Source organism: Tamandua tetradactyla, chromosome 3 (genome assembly GCF_023851605.1).
Source record: "Tamandua tetradactyla isolate mTamTet1 chromosome 3, mTamTet1.pri, whole genome shotgun sequence".
NCBI lineage: Eukaryota > Metazoa > Chordata > Mammalia > Pilosa > Myrmecophagidae > Tamandua > Tamandua tetradactyla.
In genome coordinates, this window is record NC_135329.1 from 48,587,846 (window position 1) to 48,609,449 (window position 21,604).

At 37.7% G+C, this 21,604-nt stretch overlaps 1 protein-coding gene across 1 annotated transcript in view; it reads left to right on the forward strand.

The window, feature by feature from the left end:
- The window catches only part of DCDC2C (doublecortin domain containing 2C), a 192,784-nt gene that overhangs the window by 89,214 nt on the left and 81,966 nt on the right, over positions 1-21,604 (forward strand). Inside the window, exons 8-9 of the mRNA XM_077153093.1 lie at positions 16,703-16,829; positions 17,692-17,792. Coding sequence (XP_077009208.1) covers positions 16,703-16,829; positions 17,692-17,792 — 228 coding nt within the window. The remainder of the gene's footprint in view (positions 1-16,702; positions 16,830-17,691; positions 17,793-21,604) is intronic.

Consider the following 21,604-nt stretch of genomic DNA (forward strand, 5'->3'; position numbering starts at 1 on the left):
TTTCATTTTCATTTGCCTGGAGATATTTACTGATTTCTCTTGTAATTTTTTCCATGACCCACTGGCTGTTTAAGAGTGTGTAGTTGAGCCTCCATACATTTGTGAATTTTCTGGCCCTCTGCCTGTTACTGATTTCCAATTTCATTCCTTTATGATCTGAGAAAGTGTTTTGTATGATTTCAATGCTTTAGAATTTATTGAGACTTGCTTTGTGACCCAGCATATGGTGTATCCTTGAGAATGATCTATAAGCACTTGAGAAAAAGTTGTATCCTGCTATTGTGGGGTGTAATGTTCTGTAAATATCTGTTAAGTCTATTTTGGTTATTGTATTATTCAAATTATCTGTTTCTTTTTTCATCCTCTCTCTAGATGTTCTCTCCATTGATAAGAGTGGGGAATTGAAGTCTCCACTATTATGATAGAGGAGTCTATTTCTCTTTCCAGTGTTTGCTTATGTATTTTGGAGCACTCTGGCTTGGTGCATAAATGTTTATGATTGTTATGTCTTCTTGTTGAATTGTTCCATTGTTCCTTTTATTAATGCTTTGTGTCATGCTTTGCATTTTTAAATTGTTTTACATTTAAAGTCTAATCTGCCAGATATTAGTATTGCTACTCCTGCTGTTTTTGGATTGTTGTTTGCATGAGATATCTTTTCCCAACCTTTCACTTTCAACCTGTGCTTTCCTTAGGTCTAAAATGAGTCTCCTGTAAACAGCATAAAGATGGGTTCTGGTTTTTAATCCATTCTGCCACTCTATGTCTTTTGATTGGGGAGTTTAATTCATTAATATTTGGCTTTATTACTTTAAAGGTAGTACTTTCTTCTACCATTTTGCCTTTTGGTTTTTATATGCCATATCAATTTCTTTTCTCTTTTTGCCTTTACTGATAGTCTTCATTTCTACGCTTTTTTCCACACCTCTCTCTCCTTTTCCTGTCTGCCTCTAGTGCTCCCTTTAGTATTTATTGTAGATCCAGTCTCTTGGTTACAAATTCTCTCAGTGACTTTTTCTCACACACACAAAAATTTCCCCCTCATTTTGAATGACAGTTTTGCTGGAGATAGAATTCTTGGTTGGCAATTTTTCTCTTTTAGAATCTTAAATATATCATACCACTGCCTTCTGGCCTCCAAGGTTTCTGCTGAGAAATCTATGGATAGTCTTATTGGGCTTCCCTTGTATGTGATGGATTGCTTTTCTCTTGCTGCTTTCAGGACTCTCTCTTTCTCTTTGACATCTGACAGTCTAATTAGTGTCTTGGAGTATGTCTATTTGGATCTATTCTGTTTGGGGTACATTGCATTTCTTAGATCTGTAATTTTAAGTCTTTCATAAGAGATAGGAAATTTTCAATGATGATTTTCTCTATTAGTCTTTCTCTTCCTTTTCCCTTCTCTTCTCCTCAGACACCCACAACATATGTATTTGCATGCTTCATGTTGTCATTCAATTCCCTGAGACTCTGCTCATATTTTCTGTTCTTTTCCCGATATTTTCTTTTGTGTGTCGGATTTCAGATGTCCAGTCCTCCAATTTACTAGTCCTTTCTTTTGCCTCTTCAAATCTATTGTAGGTTTCCATTGTTGTTTTTTTTTTTTTCCCATCACTTCTACTGTGACTTTCATTCCCATAAACTATGTGATTTGTTTTTTAGACTTTTGATTTTTTCTTTTCATTCATCCATGGCCTTCTTTATATCCTCCTTCAACTCAATGATTTGATTTTTTATGAGACTTTCCAAGTTTGTTTGAACATTTTGAATTAGTTGTTTCAACTCCTGTATCTCATTTGAATTGTTGCTTTGTTCTTTTGAGTGGCCATATCTTTAATTTTCTTAGATGACTTATTATTTTTTGCTGGCATCTAGACATTTCATTTCCTTAAGTAGTTTATTCTGGAGATTGTTTACCTAGGATTTCCTTGCTGGATGGCTTTGTTCTCTGTGTTCTTTGACATTCAGTTCAGCTTATTCTAGATCTCTAGCAAAGGTTTTGTTTAACAGATCAGAATGTTTCAGTTCTTGTTTTTCTATTTCTTGCCCTGCCTATATGGAGCTTTTTTTTTTTTTAGGAGGCTCTACTTAGATTTTATAGACCCCAGTCAGATTTTACCAGACCAGACTGGCCTCCTCTCAGGAGGAAAGAGTCACCTGCATCAGTTTTCCTTAAGGGTGAGACCCAGCAGGTTGAAACACTTTCCTATGAAACCTCTAGACTCTGTGTTTTTTCTATCCTGCCCAGTATATGGAGCTTGTCTGCCAGAGGTTTCCCACCAGCATGAAGTTATGTGGTGCCTTTAACTTCAGCAGACTCTCCCAGCTGGTGTGGCTGAGACTGAAGAGAGGTTGTAGGCTGGTTTTAATTGCTTCAGTTTTCCAGTCCCTGGAGTCTGAATTCCTTGAGGGAGGGATTCCACCTGAGCTTGGCCCCACCCCTACCCTGGGGAATGCACAGCCTCCAAGGAATTAACTCCTTTCATCTAACCACCCTCTTTGTTTCTCAGACAAGCTTAATTCTGCCCTTGCCTGGGGCAGTTGGAGCCTGAGAAGCTTTGCAGTTCTATCTAATGAGCTGTTAAGTAGTAGAAACAAAGTAAAAAAAAAAATCCTTTTTAGAGCAGGCCCCTATTCCTTGGGTTTGTTAATCAAGAGCTTAAGTTGGTATGTTGCTTTGTATATCTCCAGGCTCTTTGTGGCCCCCCCCCCCTTTTTTAGGGTTCATCCCTTCTCAAGTATTTTGTGCTCCCATCCAAAAAGCCTCTATTAAAAAATTTTTTTTTTGTCTGTCAGCCCTGCCCCCTCTGTGCTGGGGCAAAAACTCTTCATACCTGCAGCTCTTATTCGAGGTTTATCTGAGCTGGGGACCTATTTTCAGTAGTCAGAATTTGTTAATTAATTTCACAACTGGACTTGGTTGAGCAGCCCCTGCTGCTAGTAAAGTCTCTTTCCTTTCCCCTCAGGGAACCAGCCTGTGGGGGAGGGGCACCAGCTGCAGAGGTCTGTGGGATTTCCAGTTCTGTGTGGGATCACAGCTGGTCAAGCTTGTCCAGTCAGGTGTATACTGCTTGTCTGATTGCTGATGTGGCCCCAGCAGTTGTTCTGTACTGTTGCTGGCTATTTACCAGCTGGTATGGAGGATGAACTAAATCCACACCTCACTAAACTGCCATCTTGGAATTCCAGACCACTCCATATGTTTTTGTAAAGCAACAGTCAACTGCTCTGTGGTACCTAAGAAAGGAAGATACACACACATAGTTGAAGGTGCTTTCTTCTACAATCTGCTGCTATGTAAAAAGCCATCCCCAAACCCAGAGATTTAAAACAATGATGATTTATTATTTCTTAAAATTCTGTGGGTTACCTAAAATTCTGGAAGATCAGCTTACTTGGAAGATCTAAGCTGGCCTCACTAACACCCCTGGCAGTTGGCCCTGGCTGACAACTGGGGCTGTTCTTCTCCCACGGTCCCTCATCTTCTCAGACTGCACTGATATTCTTCCATGGCAGTCTTAAGACGGTGTTCCAAAACGGCGAAAATGGAGGTTGCAAGGCTTCTTGAGACTTAGCCTCTGAAGTTGCACAACATTCACTTCTACCACATTCTAGGTCTAAAAAGGTCACAGGCCAGCCCAGTTTCAAGGAGGTGGAAAAATAGACTACATCAATGGAAGAACACAGCAAAGTTATATTACAAAAGTGTTTGAATACTGGAATGGGAAGAATTTGTGGTTGTTAACCAGTCTACCACATTTGTTTGCTTTTTGTTACTGAGGTATGTGCAAAAGTCTTGCATATATTCTGGACACAAGAAAGCATTAGTGCCAAAATGTGCAGATCAGGTATTGGGAGTCTGGGAGATGATTCCTGAGATAATAATATAGCAGTGCTTTCATACTGAATAAAAAAATACAGAGATTTTAACTTTGAGTTGAAAAGTGGTTCAGAAGAGTCAGACTCAGATTCTGGATGTGAACAGCTTTTAGAAATATTCAATCAGTTTATTTGTTATATATTCTTTTTTTCTTTACATGAGTGTGGTATATGTTAAAAATTTGTGTCTAAAAGGGCTAAAGTTCTAAAAGGGCTTTTTTAGTAAGTAGAAAATAGAAATTCTAGATAGTAAGAAAACGCTGGTTAAAATGCCAACTTTGTTTCTTTCTTAGTGGTGTGTAAAATAACCACGTGTAGTATGATTAATGGCATTTTGATTCAGTGAAATGGACAGCAATATAGACATATCCAGGTGATTATGAAGTATGAGAAAGAGAGAAATCAAAGATGGCTCCAATTGTTCAGGAAAGACAGGTAGGTGGGTTGGTGGTAGTGTCAGGACCTGAGATGAGGGCTACAGAAGTAGGGAGCAGGTTCTTGGGATATGCTTATGTGTAAGAAGTTGCTCTGCTCTTGATTTGCACATTCCTCAAAGGAGAGCAAACAGGAGACATGAGAGATGATTATGGTAGTTTGGAGCTGTACACCTCAGAAAAACGGTCATAATCTTAATCCATTTTGTGGATGAACTCGTGTAAACAGGAACTTTTGATGAGGTTACTTTGGTTAAGGTGTGGCCCAACTAAATTTGGATGGGTCTTAATCTTATTACTGTAGGCCTTATAGAGAAGGTCACAGAGGAGACAAGCCATGAGGAGCAGCCAGAAGCTGGGAGTCAACAGAACCCAGAAGAGAAAGGAGAACATACTGCCATATGACGGAAAAACCAAGGAGACCCAAAGATTGCGAGTTAGCCAGGAGATACTGACCCTGGGAAGAAACAAGGCTTCTAGTCTCTGGAACCATAAGCCAATTAACTCTTAAGTTAGCCCAATGTGTGATGCATGTTTTAACATCTAGGAAACTAAAACAGTGATATTCATTTATGAATGTATTTTTGATGTCAAGCAAATTCCTTATAATATATACAGAGGATGATTTTGTTTCCATATTTGTCTAGAATTATCATTGTGGATTCTTTAATGAATAAAATGATTTAATTGGAGGCCTATGAGATGGATTAAATCTTTTCTACATATTGTGAGAACATTTTTTTTTACTTAGTAAACTAATTACTACCATCAAGAGAAAACTTAAGACCAAGGATTCTGGGGTCAAGCTCTTCAATTTGGACTCTTGGCTCTATTTAATGGCTGTCTGTCTTGAGTTTGTTATTTAATTTCTTTGTGTCTCAGTTAAGGAAAATTACTTCTGCTACCCCTCTTACCTCCCATTTTCCTTTTCCTGGATCTCTGTCATGAAACGTTCTTAAGGGCATGAAGTTATAATTTAAGCTATTTTAGGTATCCTGTCAGAGTATTTAAAAATACAGTGGCAGAGTCGTTTTCTCTTTTTTCATCTAGATTTCCACTTTGAGTAAAATGAAAGATTTTATTTTATGTTAGAGGTACTTTAAATGGTACTTAAAAAATACCCATCTCCTAAGAAACTGCCAAAATATCATAATGCATTTTTGCTGATTAGCACATTTGAAATATACTTCAAGAATAGCCTGAATTATTTGACTGGTTTAGCTCACTTATTGCTTGATTTGAGTATTTAATCATTGGAAAATACATCAGTATATGTCTGTAACAGTCTCACATGACACAATTAATTTGAACTATGATTTTTTTAGTCCAATGAAAGTAATTGAATGAAGCTACTATTATTTTGTGTTATGTAAAATTCGGTAGTACAGCAACTACATTTACTGTGATTTTAGTATCTATTACCCTCTAAAGAAGTAAGGCTAATTTAACAAATGTTGAAGCAATTGCATTCACACAGTAAAATGAATATTTCATAGAGCAAGCCTCTGTGTAAAAATCAGTAAATAGTTAATTAGCATTGTATTTATATCACATCTTCAATCAGAGCATAAATATTACATACTTTTTCTCCTCTTTTGGGATAAGCTCAAATATTGATAGTAGAAAATAATGAAAAGTAGATAGAGCATTGATATACTAAATGTGTTTGTGTATGAACACAGTTGTAGAGACATCGACAATATGAGGCTGAGATCCATACTTTAATAACCTAGTCTAAAACTAAAAACCTAGTCTAAAGTTCAATGTGAAATAAGTGCTTTGGAATTGACATTTGCAGGTTAATAATGCCAAAGCCATAGCAATATCTCACAACAATTAAGGCAGCATTCATTGTCATCTTTTAGTAGCCTGAGGATGCAACAGTCAAGTTCAAATGTTAGCAAATCTTACACTTTAATAAATGTTCAAAGCAGAGGCTGGTTCATTGATGGAAGACCTTGACCCATTTTGGAACCAGGAGATTCACTTGGGGAACCAGTGAAATGTCTTTTGCTAGCAGCATTAGTCATTTTCTACCTGAAGATGGATTGACTCTGAAATAGGTTGTATCTCTTCTTCAATTAGACAAACTGTCTAATTCATCTGAAATTACCTTGGGAAGCTGGCTTTCATGTGCTTGAGCTAGATAATCTGTTACAATAGCATTAAAATGTAGCTAGATTGATTGAAATAGGCTCTGGAGAAAAATAATAGCTTTTAAAGCACTACAGAGAAATAAACTGAACGTGCCTCAGGTTTATTTTCTGAAAATGTTTTTAATAGGAAGAAAGATTAATGAAATTGAAAAGAAGAACCTGTCATCTTTGTAAATAGAGCTCAAATTGATTTCAGAGGGGCTTGAGACTCAGGGACAGAGAGAAATGAAGATGGAAGGCGTGATGCTCAGAAAAGTTTCCTTGTATAAGCAATGGAATCTGTTTTTCTACCTAATCTGTTGTTTCCTTGAAACTGCTGTAAATTCATGTTTTTTTTGTTTTTTGTTTTGCAACAATAAAAAGACATCCAGGGTGTCTGTTTTATGGCAAGCAATGTGCCTAGCATCGGATATATAAAGACCCTGCCCCTGTCCTCAGATTGCTTACAGGGCAAAGGGATGATAGATAAGTAGAAAACTGCAAGACAGGGTGATAAGTGGAACTACTTGTAAAGTCATCTGAGAGTACTGAGGAGGGATTTCTGCTTGTTAGGGAGGGGAAGAATATGACAACAAGACCACCTTTGATTTGGGTTTTGAAGGATCTAGAGGAGAGATGGCCAAGTAGATGGAGGGGTGGTGGCTATTCTGGAGAAATGCAGTGTCATGGGAAGGTGGAAGAGCTTGGCACATCAGCAGACAGCAAGGTATGTTGTAGTGAGGCTGACCATGAAGGAGAGACTGGCTGGAAGGTAGTCTGGGCCAGATTGTGAAGGCCTGTGTCCACTGGAAGTTGTGCTAGGGGGTTGAACTTCAGCCGGGAGGGAAGCAAACCTTGAGGGCCTGCAAAATGGATACCTTATGGTATTTAGTCACGCTGTGCTTATTCATTCACCAAAGAGAGATGCACATCCCCTCTTACCTGATCACTGACATAGTGTCCAGGTGGGAGATATGCTGTACATATCTCTAGATTCAAATCTTATCCAATCCATTTGTTTATAAATATTTATTTCTAACATGGTATTGAGCAGTTGCCATGTGCCAAGCATTGTCCTAAGATCTTTACATGTAAGAAGTTATTTAATATTCACTATAATCCCTAGAAAGTAGTTAGTACTGTTATCAATCCCATTTTACTTTTGAGGGAACAGAGCAATAACATGTTTAAATAACTTGCCCAAATCAGGTAACTCATGAGTGGTTGAGTTTGTATGAAAACACAGCAGTTGAACACATGCTACATTTCAGATTCCATGAACAGTCAGACTGTTTTTTTTTTCCTAAAGTGCAAATGTGATTATATCTGTGCCCCTCTGTTTAAAAAGACTTATCATCATCTATGATAAATTCTAGAATTCTTGCTTAATATAGCTAAGTTTTTCATATTTATTTCCAGTGTATCTCGCAATTGATAATCTAGCCGTACTGTACTTTATGTGGGTGTCCAAAGTTACTATGCTTTTCATGCCCTCATGTCCAAAGTTACTATGCTATCATGCTCAATAAACAAGGCTCCCTGTTTAATTCTTGAAATGATGATCCCCACCCAGTGAACACTTACAAATTGACAGCACGACATTCTCTGGAAAGTCTTTTTTTGATGTCTCCCTCAGTCTACTAAAATTACCTAACCTATATTTTAGAATCCACATTTCCTCTTCAGAAATTGAGCATAGCACTTGTTGATTTAGATGCCTGTTTCCCTTTATTGGGCAATGAGCTCCCAGAGGGTAGGAATCATGCATCTTCATTCATTTACAGGGCTGAGCACATGGTAGACATTCAAAAATGGCTATCAAGTGAGTGAATATATTCACCCAGTGGAGCTGCGTCGTAAATGCTGAAGGACCGTATGGCTCAGATATTAGAAAAGTGGCATAATATTTGCATTTGGCTCTAGAGTAATCTTTGGAGATGTTTAGTCTATTAACATGGCAGTTTATTAGAGCACGGGTACCTCCGGGTAATTAAATTAGAATTATATTTTCGGAGGAGATATGGACTTCATCAGTTATCATTATTTACTTCTATTATATGCAATGAGGATGGTTTAGCTACTGCTCTCCTCCACCTCAAATATTTGTTAAATGCTTTGAGACTCCATGTTGAACAGGTAGAGCCTTCTAAATTGAGCAAGAAAACAAAAATAAGTGCAATGCCAGTATTGTATATGATTTAGAGTTCAGGGGTTAGGTTACATTTTCCCTTTTTAAGTGGAACTATGTGAATATTTTTTTGCTTTCCTTCTGTGAGTTTTACAATTCATATTGTAATTTGAACTATTCTAAAAGTTAAGACCTTCCATTTAAGCAATGAGATTCCTTTGCAGGCATTGTTGTAAAGATTGACTAAGACAAGACTCATACATGGATGCAGAATCTGGGGGTGGGGAAATCTGCCGAGGAACAGGGTATTTGCATGTTCTACAGATTGCTCATTAGTTGCAAGGGACAAACAGAACTGCACAGTGGAGAAGCTGGAAACACATTGACTGCCTAATCAAAATCAACATCACTAAGAAAGAGTATAAGACATTGTGTGCGTCCAGAGGTGATATCTGAGTAGGAGATATGGTTATGTGGAATTCCAATCAGAGATGCATAACTGTAATCTAATCACAAGGAAACATGAGACAAAGCCAAATTCAAGAACGTTTTATAAACTGTTCTAGATTGCTAGCTGTCAGAATGTAATATACCAGAAACAGAATGGCTTTTAAAAAGGGAAATTTAATAAGTTGCTAATTTACAATTCTAAGGCTGAGGTAATGTCCCAATTAAAGGAAGTCTATAGAAATGTCCAATCAAAGGCATCCAGAGAAAAATACCTTGGTTCAAGAAGGCCGATGAAGTTCAGGGTTTCTCTCTCAAGTGGAAGGGCACATGGCGAACACAGCATCATCTGCTAGCTTCTTCTCTTGGCTTCCTGTTTCTTGAAGCTCCGCAGGAGGCATTTTCCTTCCTTATCTCCAAAGGTCGATGACTGATGGACTCTCTGCTTCTCGTGGCTATGTCGTTCTGCCTGCTCTCTCTGAATCTCCCACTTTGTCTAAAATGTTTCCTTTTTTATAGGATTCCAGTAAACTAATCAAGACCCACCCAAATGGGTGGAGACACTCCTCCACTTAATCCAGTTTAACAACCGCTCTTGATTAAATCACATCTCCAGGGGGATAATCTAATTACAGTTTCAAACATACAATATTGAATAAGGATGGGAAGAAACAGCTGTCTTTACAAAATGGGATTAGGATTAAAACATGGCTTTTCTAGGGTACATATATCATTTCAAACAAGCACAAAATGATATGAAATAACAGGACTATATTCTTCAAAAATGCCAGTGTTGGCGGGCCGCGGTGGCTCAGCGGGCAAAGTGCTTGCCTGCTATGCCGGAGGACCTCGGTTCGATTCCCGGCCCCAGCCCATGTAACAAAAACGGAGAAACAGAATACAATAAAACCAGAAAAAAATGTTTAAAGATGTTTCCCTTTCTTCCTTCCTTCCTTCCTTCTATCCTTCCTTCCTTCTCTCTGTCTTTCCTTTAAAAAAAAAAAAAAAAAAAAAAAAAAAAATGCCAGTGTCTACTAACTATAGTATAAAAACTCAGTAAACTGAAGTCAAGGACATGGGTTATCAGGGCCTATTGTAAGGGGTCCTAGATTGTAAACTCTCACAGCACTCAAATATATTCATGCGTTGTAACTGTTACTTCTAAATTCTGAGATACTTGAGCCGTTTGTTTATAACCTGGTCATTCCTAGAAACTTCAGATATCTATGTGACACCTGAGACTCAGAGTTAGAATTCTGAAGCTATGAAAGTCCACAGTACCCTATACAGAAACTGTTTAAACTGTTGAAAAATTGATCAGACTTTGAGTAGTGATATGAGTGAAGCTGATCTGGATAGGACTAAAGTAAATCAGAATATAGGGTAAAGGATGATATCATCCCTATTTTAAAACTTCAACCTCTGTGTGAGACCAAAGGGGGAGATATTTATTTGGTGCAAAATTTATGCTTTGGGTAGTGTATTTCTTAATTTAACTTTATGGTTAGTTTAGTTGAACACCATAAGTACATGGAATCTTGAAGAGGGTGTGAGATTCTGTTGGTTTGTCCAGGTTAGTGTGATGCTCAATATATTAGAGTAATTTGGGCTGTGAATAAAGAAGTATTTGCGAAGTCCCCTTGGGGAACTTGGGAGAAAGGAGAAAAATATTCATCTTCCTCATTTGGAGAATTTCTGATGTTTTCCCAAGCAGTGGAGACAACCAAATCAATAGGCTAGCCCTTGTTCTTGTAGTTTGCCCCTATGAAACTTATCCATGCAAGGGATATGTTAAACCTACTTAAAATTAGGCCTAAGAGTCACCCCCAGAGAACCTTTCCTGTTATTCAAATTTGACCTCTCTCTCTCTCTAAGCTAACTCAGCAGGTGAACTCAATGCCCTCCCTACTACATGGGACATGACTCCTAGGTTGTAAATCTCCCTGGCAATGTGGGACTGAAATCTCCAGATGAGTCAGGACTCATGGGATTGAGAAAGCCTTCTTGACCAAAAGGGGGCAGAGAGAAATGAGTCAAAATAAAGTCACAGTCCCTCAGAGATTTCAAACAGATTTGAGAGATTATCCTGGAGGCTATTCTTATGCATCATGTAAATATCCCTTTTTAGTTTATGGTATATTGCAGTGGCTGGAGGGAGGTATCTGAAACTGTTGAATTGTATTCCAGTAGCCTTGATTCTTGAAGACCATTGAATACAGATATAATTTTCGGAATGTGACTGTGTGATTGTGAAAACCTCGGGTCTGATGCTCCTTTTATCCAGGGTATGGACAGATACGTAAAAAAATATGGATAAAAATAAATAAATAATAGGGGGAACAAAGGATAAAATAATTTAGATAGATGGAAATACTAGTGATCAAGAAGAGGGAGGGGTAGGGGTATGGTAAGTATGAGTTTTTTTCTTTTTTCTTTTTATTTCCTTTCCTGGAGTGATGCAAGTATTCTAAAAAAATGAGCATGGTGATGAATACATAACTATGTGATGATATTTTGAACTATTGATTGTACATTGTGTTTGGAATGTGTGTTTGTGAAGATTTGTCAATAAAAATATTTTTTAAAATGCCAGTGTCATGAAAGACAAAGAAAATATGAAGAACTATTCCAGATTAAAGGGGACTAAAGAGACAAGAGAGCTCAGTGTGATGTGTATGATCCTGGACGGATCTTTACTTAATGGAAAAATGCTATGAAGGATTATTGGAGCCATTGTCAAAATTTGAATATGAATGGTAGATTAGATACAAGTATTTTATCAAGATTAATTTCCTGAATTTGGTAACCATCCTGTGATTGTGTAAGAGACCGTCTTTGTTTTTAGAAAACACAGAAGTATTAAATGAAGGTTGCTTTAGTATTAAGTACTAAGAAGCTAAAAGGCAAAAGTGCATGGCATGTGCAACCTACTCTTAAATTCTTCAGAAAAAAATAGATAAGAATGTATCTAAGATATAGAAAAAGTTTCTTGACCAGCAAAAATGATTCCCATCAAGCTTTCACCTTTCCTTGTCTGAAGAACATGAGATTTTCTACTCTTTTCCTACTTCTTCCACATCTTCCTAATCACTTCATTAGATCAGCAAAGATTTATTGAGCAACTGTTATGTTTAATTAATTCAACAAATGTACATATTGAGAGCCTCCTTTGTGTTTAGTTAGCACTGGGATTATATAAATGAAAAGGCCTGTGGTCTGGGCCCAATATGTAGAAATATGCAATGTATTATTGGAACACATTGAAGGGAACTTTGAGTTGCTGCTTGAGCTGGTTTTGAAGTATGAGCAGTAGTAGCTAGGAAGAAGGGGAGCAAGAGAATTTAGGTGGAGGTGGGCTGCAGGTAGAAAAGAATGATGTCGGCATGCTTTCAGTGAAAGGTATGTGTGAGTTTGGGATGGGAAATGGGGCTATGAAGGTCATTGGGGGTTATTTAGATAATGAAGGCCTCTGTATTAAGTTAAGGCATTTGAATATCAGCCTAAAATTGAAGGTGTTTGAAGATAAGGAGTGATCAAATTTGAATTGTTGTTTTTCCCTTATTTATTCAACAAATATTGTCAAGTATCTACCGTATGCCAGGCCCTGTTCTAAACTCTGGGAATTCATTAGGGGACAAACGCACAGACAAACATCCCAACTTTCATGGAGATTCTAATGTTAAAGATAAATACTGAGCATTGTAAATAAATTTTCTATTAATTACATCAAATGTTATTGGAAAAATATGAAAATGATAGAAATTAGGAGTGATCAGGGAAGTTCTCTCTAAAAAGGTGCTGTTTGAGTCAAGATTTGACAAGAGTCCAAATAATGCTGTTATTACCATTCACTGGGTTTCATAAAAAGAAGGTGTGTACTTTTAAAAACTTGCATTTTCTTAATGTGCATAGATAAGGGCATGAGAGTAAAAAGTATCATTGGTTTGAATGTCATTATACCCACTCTTCAACCTGCCATCCTCCTGCATCTTCTGGCTATCAATTAAAAATTGAATAGTTGAGTGGCTTCCAGCAGAACTATTCATGAGGTAGAGAGTACACCTGCACAGAAAGACACACTAAGTTAATGTGAGAGTATGTTTACATATGCCTGCTTTTGTGCAACCTAAATATATTTTCATTGTATAGGAAAACTAATTTTTATTTAACTAATGTTATTGAGAGACTGTCTTTCCAGAATGTGCTTTTACATACTTTGTGTTTTTGGGTTGCTGAAGTGTCAGAATGCAATATACCAGATAGAGGTTGACTTTTCCAAAGGGGATTTAAAGATTACAAATTTACAGTTCCAAAGCCATAAAAGTGTCTTAACTAAGGCATCAGTGAGAGAATACCAACACTGAAGAAAGGCTGATGGCATCTGGAGTTCTTCTGTCACATGGGAAGGCACATGGTGATGTCTGCTAACCCTTCTCTCCTGGGTTGGTTTCAAAATGGCTTAGCTCCTGTGGCTTCCCCTGGAGCATTTTCTTTCTTAGCTTCTCTCAGCTCTGCTCTCTGAAAGGATGTCTTTAAGTGCATAAGACCAGCTTTGAATGGGTGGGGTAACATCTCCATGGAAATAACCTAATCAAAGAAGCCCAGCCAACAATAGGTGTGCTCCACAAGATTGGATTAAAAGAACATGGTTTCTTTGTGGTACATAACTGTTTCAAACCAGCACATTCCACCTCTGGATCCCCCAAAGACATGCTCTTTTCATATACAAAATACATTCATCCCATCACAATATCACAGTACAAAGTCTCATCAAAATCAGCTACAGGCATGATCTGTCCTAAAGCAAAATTCTCCTCTGGCTGTGAACATGTGAAACTTAGAACAAGTTATCTATTTCCAATATACAAAGGAAGGATAATCATAGGGATAAATGCTCACTTTTCCAAAGTGAGAAATTGGAAGAAAAACAGGGGTCACTGGACCCAAACACTTCCAAAAACCTGCAGAGCAAACTCCATTAGATTTTTAAGGTCTGAAAATCATTTATAGAATGATATTTTATCCTCAGGACTTGAGAGAGTGGCAGTCCCACCCTTTCTAAGGGTTTATGCAGTGGCTCTTTTCTCTCCAAACACTGAGATGAAGGTTGCTACATTGGGGAGCATTAGAGAGACCACTTTACTCTTGGCTCCACCCTCCTCAAGCAGCTTGGTGGCATTAGGACTCTCTGCCATCTCTGGGGCATATTCTCAACCCCTTCAAACAGTGGAGTGGTGGCTAGACTCTCTTTAATCACTCAGAAATGTGCTCCACCCTCTCTGTGGCCTGGGACACCAAAACTCTTCCTGAACATCTAGGTGGAAGGCCTGCCCTCTGCCTCTGAGGCACACTCACCCACCCATGAGTGGGTCTGTGCTCTTGGACCCAAGTTTCTTGGCTCTAAACCTTAGCTTCATAGTTCTACCTTTGAAGTCATATTTTTCCTTCAATTTATCCCTTTTAGTTCAGATTGGCAGTGGTTCTGTTCAGACAGATCACACAAAAAAATTGTTGGCTTGGCATGCAGCATACAGGGGTTAAAATTGTCACACAATAGGAATTTCCACAAATCCTTTCTGGGTGACTCCATCTCCAACCCTAGCTTGTCCTGACATGGCTGACTGATTCTATGTCTGGTTAGATCCTCATATGAGGTACTATCCTCTGGGGTCTCAGTTCCTGGAAGCCCAGAGATTTTCAGACCATCAGTTTCTGATTTCTTTGTACTCAAGAGTTCAGTTATAAGCTTATCCCTTTATTCTCACATTTTACTATAAGCTGCAAGAGAAGCCAGGTGGATTTTCCACATTTAGTTTGGAAATTTCCTCAGCCAGATATCCAAGCTCATCACTTTTAAATTCTACCTTCCATCCAGCACCCATACTCAATTTTGACAAATTCTGCCACTTTAAAAAAAAGGTCACCTTTCTCCCAGTTTGCAATGACACATTCATTCATTATTTCTGACTAAGTCCTCATTGGAAGTACCTTTAGAGTCCATATTTCTACCAATAGTCTCTTCAAAGCATTCTAGGCCTTTCCTATTAAACTCCTCACAATTCTTCTAGAATCTTCCCCTTATCTATTTAAAAAGTAATTCTAATATGTTTAGTATTTGCAAACTCAGTAGCACCCCACTTCTCTGGTACCAAAATCTGTTGCAATTTGCTAAAGCTGCCAGAATGCAATATGCCAGATAGGGGTTGGCTTTTCTAAAGGGGGTTTACAAATTTATAGTTCTAAGCCAAAATGACCAAACTAAGGTGTCAACAGGAGAATACCTTCACTGAAGAAAGGCCAATTGCGTCTGGGGTTCTTCTGTTGCATGAGAAGGCACATGATAATGTCTTCTGGTCCTTCTCTCCTAGGTTGGTTTCAAAATGGCTTTCTCAGCTTCTGTGGATCCTTCTGGATTCTCCTGAGGCATTTTCTTTGTTAGCTTCTCTAAACTCTCTAGGCTCTGAACCCTCTCCAAAATGTCTTTCCCTTAACGGATTCCAGTAAGCATGTAAGACCCACCTTGAATGGGCAGTGTCACATCTCCGTGAAAACAACCTAATCAAAAGGTCCCACCCAACAATAGGTCTGTACTCACAAGACTGGATTAAAAGAGCATGGCTTTTCTGGAGGGTACATAGCAGTTTCAAACCAGCACAACTGTATTGCAACAAATAAGAATCAACTGGATTTTCAGAATTCTAACCTGCTCTCTCCAAAACAGAAGTATCCATGTACCACTTTTTGAATCTAAAATTAATTCTGCCATGATCTTGTTTCTTATACTTATGAAAATGATCCCACCTTGTAGGGAAAGTCCTTAAAATACAAAAATTTTCTTGATCTCTTTATTAAGGCTGAAGGACTACTTTCACAGTTAAATTTCCACCAGGAAAAAATTAGTGGTTTTCATCATTTACAGTCTCTTAATGGTACAGTGTTGGTATTTTTAGTTTGACAGTTTCTTAAGTGACATAGAGACCCTGAAAGAAATGTCTATTTATGCACTTTTGCCTGTATTCATTTCCAAATAATTCTATAAGGGCAAAATAGAAGAGTAAGCTTGTAATATATAGTTTATGGAATAGAACTGGAAGGGTAAGAATTATTTCATCTCTACACTGTGATCTGGTTATGCTTTGTTATAAGCTCTCTATAGCTTTTAAAAAAAAATCTGAGTTCCTCTTTATTGTAGCCCAAAGAAAACCTGCTGCATGCTGAAATTTTATCAGAAATACTCATCCTACTCAGAGGCTCCAGCAGGAATAGTTTTGTTATTTTTGTTGAAACAAGTTTTATTAGGCTTTAAAAAGTGTCTCTAAAGAGCCACCTTTAACATGCTTATTTCCCTAATGCAGTTCCGTTATCTTGTCAGGTATTAGATGACCACCTACAGGTAGGATGAATTGACCTTCCCTCCTCTGATACCATGTCTTCCTCCTGCCATGTCCCTGGGAGGGAAGGAATGGTAGAATTATTATTGCCACTTTGCAGAAGTGAAGTATAGAGTAATACTGACTGTACTATGAGGGAAGCTTCTTCTGAGGGATCTGAATTCCATCCCATTGTTTAACCTACATAACCTTGTCCTTCTTTCCTGATATTATTCAGAATAACTGATAAGACTTGATGTTGTTCCACTGTTTCTAATATGTCCTTTTTATTCTTAATTTTTACTTTAGGAGAATGTCAAAGGCAAAGAACCTCGTATAAATGAAGGTGCACCACTTCAAACCCAGGATTCTGTTTATTACGCCAAAGGAAGAAAGAAAGTGCCCATGAGAGAACCTTTAATAACACGTGGTGCAGGTAATACGAAATTTCATTTTGCCATAGGCAACCAAAAATGCTACCTTGTTAAGAGCATATTTTTTCCCAGATAATTTTTTTTGCCAAACTATTTCTTGACTTGTAGCCATCTTATTTTTTGTAAAAGTGTCTAGCTCTTAGGGTAGTGTAGGGACAGCAGAGAAACAAAATTCCATTGCTGAAGGCAATAAGAGTCTTTAAATAGGAAGCCCGCCAAGGTAAATAGAGAATTTAAAATTAATACTATAGACCATGTGTACACCAGGGCTGAACATATTTTCCTTCAAGGAACAATGACATAGAAAACAGCAGTCTTCTGAATGAAACATAAAATAAAAGCCGTCTGGTGTGGTTAGGCTTACTGTTTGAGTATGAGCTACATTTAAAAGATTAAACCTCGGAATTTATTTTAAAATGAAATAATTTCCAATATAATACTATCACCACTGCTACTGCTTCTATTCCTAATTTTGAGGATGCTTTTATCAGGCTCTGAATTAGGCACTTTTCAAAAATCTTATCTCATTATTATGTATTATAGATGCTTAATAATATAATTCAAGTCCTGTGACTGATTATAGAGAAGAAAGGTAGATAGTGAGAAGGAGAAGCCCATGACCTTGTATGGAAACAGACACATGCATAGAAACAGCAGAAGCCAAGGCCCACTGAGCTGAATACCTCTACTGAAGCAAGAAAAACAAGAATGGGAGTGTAAATCACAGACTATATGGTCTTCTTGATGACACAGGAAGCTAAGAGGATGCCAAGTTTTGCTCACTCTTGTAACTTTGATTTGCTTAGAAAATGTACAGTTCACTCCAATTTGTTTTAAAAGCCTGTCCACTTTATTTCCCTTCAGAAGGTGATGTATATAAAGCACGAACTCCCAACACAGAAACCCAAGGGGCACCAGATGTAAAAGAGGACCAAGACATACAAGTGGAGGTGCCTATTGATCAGGTGCTGTTCATACTTTGAAATATCAGGGGAATTGGGACTACTATTCTCAGCTACCTTCTTCAGTTTGAGCCAGCAACTAGGACTACCAAGCATTGGTGGACCCCTTACTTTCAGACCTTAATTCTGCTTCGTCAGCTCCCATCTGCCTTTTCAGTCCTACCCTCAATCTCCTTTCCCCTCAAAGTTCTCCCTAGCTTCTGTCAGTTCCTAGAACATTATATATCCTTTCCAGTTAGCTACCCTTCATCCTTCAGATCCTATATTGAGCATTTTCCTTCCTGCCCAACTCTCCCCCTAACAGGTTCCCCTGCTAAGAAACCTTCATAATATTTAACGCAGTTTGTGACTGAAAATTTAGCTTTGTGATTGTGTGACTAACATCCCTTTCCCACACTAAACTAGGAGCTCCATAAAAAAGGGACTTGTCTGCTTTGCTCACTGTTATAACCCCAGAACCTAGCAGAATGCTTTGTATGTGGAAGGTCTCTAGTAATCATTTGGGGTATGACTGAATGATTGGATAAATGAGAAGTCATGGTTATGAATCATGGGTCTACAACTTTCTAGGTTTCTAACCTCCACACCTCAGTTTCCTCATCTATAAAATGAGGATGATAGCGACCTTGCAGATTTGTGTGTGGACTAAGGTGTAGTGAACATGGGAGTTCCTAGTGCAGTGCTTGGTACATATTGGACACTCAGTTACAGTGTCCTCCCTTCTGGCTCCACAGAGGAGTGGGCGTGCAGTCCTAAGAAGGGTCTTGAGGAAAATGGAAGGAACTAAATGAGGTGGTGGTGGAGAACAGAGCATGGGTGAAGGGAAAGGAGCACAGAGGAAAGAGAATGAGGATGTGGGTGGAGAAGGTATTGGTGCTGTGTGGTACTTTTTGTTGGCAGAGGAATGAGGCTGAAGTTAGAAGAAGGAAGAGCCCTGAGTAGTGGATGAGTTGAGTCAGAAAGCCTGGGTTCCAGTCCCAGCTCTGCCACTATTGTGTTCCTCAACAAGTCTCCAGATCTCTCCAGCCTCAATTCTTCATCTATGCAAAGGAGAGATTGTGTAGGCTGAGCTCTAAAATTCATATTCTTTCTACAGTAGCATGATTTTATCTTCTGTATTTATGTGAAGGCACTAAAAGTACATTCACAGCTGTTAGTCTTTGAGGAAAGAATTTATGTTCCATAAAAGGTCAATATTAGCATTTGAGTCCCATTTTTATACCTTTTAAATAGACTAAGTACCAACACTGCTCATGGCTACACTATCTTTACTGAAGTAGCTTCATCAAGTGGTCCTACTTACAATAGGTTCACACCCACAGGAAAGGACTAAATTTATGAACATGTGTTTTTGGGGATACATATAGCTTCAAGCCACCATACTATGAAATTAAGCCCTAAGTATTTTTTGAATAAAAGTCTGGTAAACTTTTTCCTTCTCAGTGCTATACTTGTGCAGATGTTTTGATTCAATATAGTTTTATGTTTATCAGCAATAAATTTAATTACTTATGTAATTTAAAAATACCTTTGAAATAGACTAAGTACCAACACTGCTCTTCTAATCATAAAGTACTTGTATGAGCCTTTCTATTCTTTTCTCAGTAATCAATCACTCTTAATCTTGTCACTTTATTTATCTATTTTTAAAAATTTTTAACACAATTTTATTGAGATGTATTCTATGCAAAGTATGCAATCAGTGGGTCATAGTATCATCAAAGAGTTATGCAATTATCATCACAATTAATTTTAGAACACTTCATTACTCCAAAAAAGAAATAAAAATAAAAAAGAAAACCAAAACAACATATAACCCTTATCCCTCATATTATTATTAGTTTTGTCTTAATTTTATTATTCATCTACCCATACACTGGATAAAGGGAGTGTCAGTCATAAGCTTTTTTACAATCACATTGTCATACAATGAAAGCCATATTTTCTAGTTTGCTAGCTACCAGAAACAGAATGGCTTTTAAAAAGGGGAATTTAATAAGTTGCTAGTTTACAGTTTTAAGGCTGAGAAAATGTCTCAATTAAAACAAGTCTATAGAAATGTCCAAAATAAGGCATCCAGGGAAAGATACCTTGGCTTAAGAAGGCTAATGAAGTTCAGGATTTCTCTCTCAAGTGAGAAGGCACATGGTGAACACAGTCAGGGCTTCTCTCTAAGCTAGAAGGTCACTTGGCGAACATGGTATCACCTGCTAGCTTTCCCTCTTGGCTTCTGGTTTCATGAAGATCCCTGGGAGGCGTTTTCCTTCTTTATCTCCAAAGGTCACTGGCTCATGAACTCTGCTTCGTGGTGCTGCAGCATTCTCTGCTCTCTCCAAAATCTCTATTCTCCAAAATGTTCCCTCTTTTATAGGACTTCAGAAACTAATCAAGACCCACTCAAATGGGTGGAGACTCCTCTCCCCAATCCAGTTTAACAGTCACTCTTGATTGGGCTATATCTCCAGGGAAATTATCAAATTACAGATTCAAACATATAGTATTAAATAGGGATTATTCTGTCTTTATGAAATGGGGTTTTGATTAAAACATGGCTTTTCTAGGGGCCATACATCCTTTCAAACCAGCACACCATATAATAGTAATACAATCATTATCAAAGGCCAAGACTACTAGATTATAGTTCAACAGCTTCAGGTATTTCCTTCTGGCTATTCTAATACACAGGAACTAAAAAGAAATATCTATATAATGAGTCAGTAGTCATAATAATTTGTTAAATCCTAATTTCTCAGTTATGCTTTCTTCCTCTCATTTAATCATTCCCTCAGCATTCAGGGATATCTGGAAAATGACCATTTCAATTTCTTCATGCTGAAAAGTATGTTGATTTTATGGGGTAGAGGAATGAAACTGGTGGATGTTCTTGGAGAAACTGGCACCTCTGGCTTTCAGGGCTAATCTGGCATAGAGACAATCTAGAGGCCTTAAGTTTCTGAAAAAACAAACTTACTCAGAAAAACTTTTATAGAGTCTTAGCTAGATCCCAGGGTATTCTTTAAGCTTTTCAGGAATACTGTTGGTTGGAGCTTGGCACACTGTGTCACTTTATTTTTAACTCCTGTTATTTTTCATTCCTGTGGTATATTTAAAAGATCTTACAGAATATGTTTTAATGTACCAGCTTTCCCTTTTCGTTCATATTTTGAGCATGTAATATTTTCTAAATTACAAGTACTATTATTTACTCTTTTCCTTGACATGACAAAAAATGACCAAAAGATTTGAATTTCTCTTTAAATCCATGCTGATAGTTGAACTATTTTATTGTTCATTTAACAATTTGAAAGTAATAAAGAAACGAAAATATTTTAGGTAGATAATTTTATGCCAAATTTATCCTTGCTTCTGATACATTTTTGTGTGCTTCCTGAATTGTAAACTAAAAGTGTTGCACAAGTTTTAAATACAAATGAAATCTTGTGTTTGCTATACTAGTATATAAATATTAAAGCATTTGTTATATTATTGCCATAATTATTTGTGTACAATAAACATATTCGTAAGTTTAAGTTGCTAGATACTTGATGACCATTGTATTTGAGCCTGTGGACTGAGTTACGTTATCCCAGCTCAGTATGTAGTGAGATGAAGAAAGAGGGTCTAACATGGAACTCTGAGAAACTCCAAGATTTTAGGACTATTTAGAGGAAGAAGAGTGAGTAAGGGTACGGGAAGGTGGTCAGAGAGAAGAGCAGAACCAGGGCACAGTGCTACATCGGCCAACAGAGGAAAGAATTATTTTTTTCCAGAGGAGAGGATTTTAAGAAAGAGAAAAATGCTGATTGTGTTGCTTT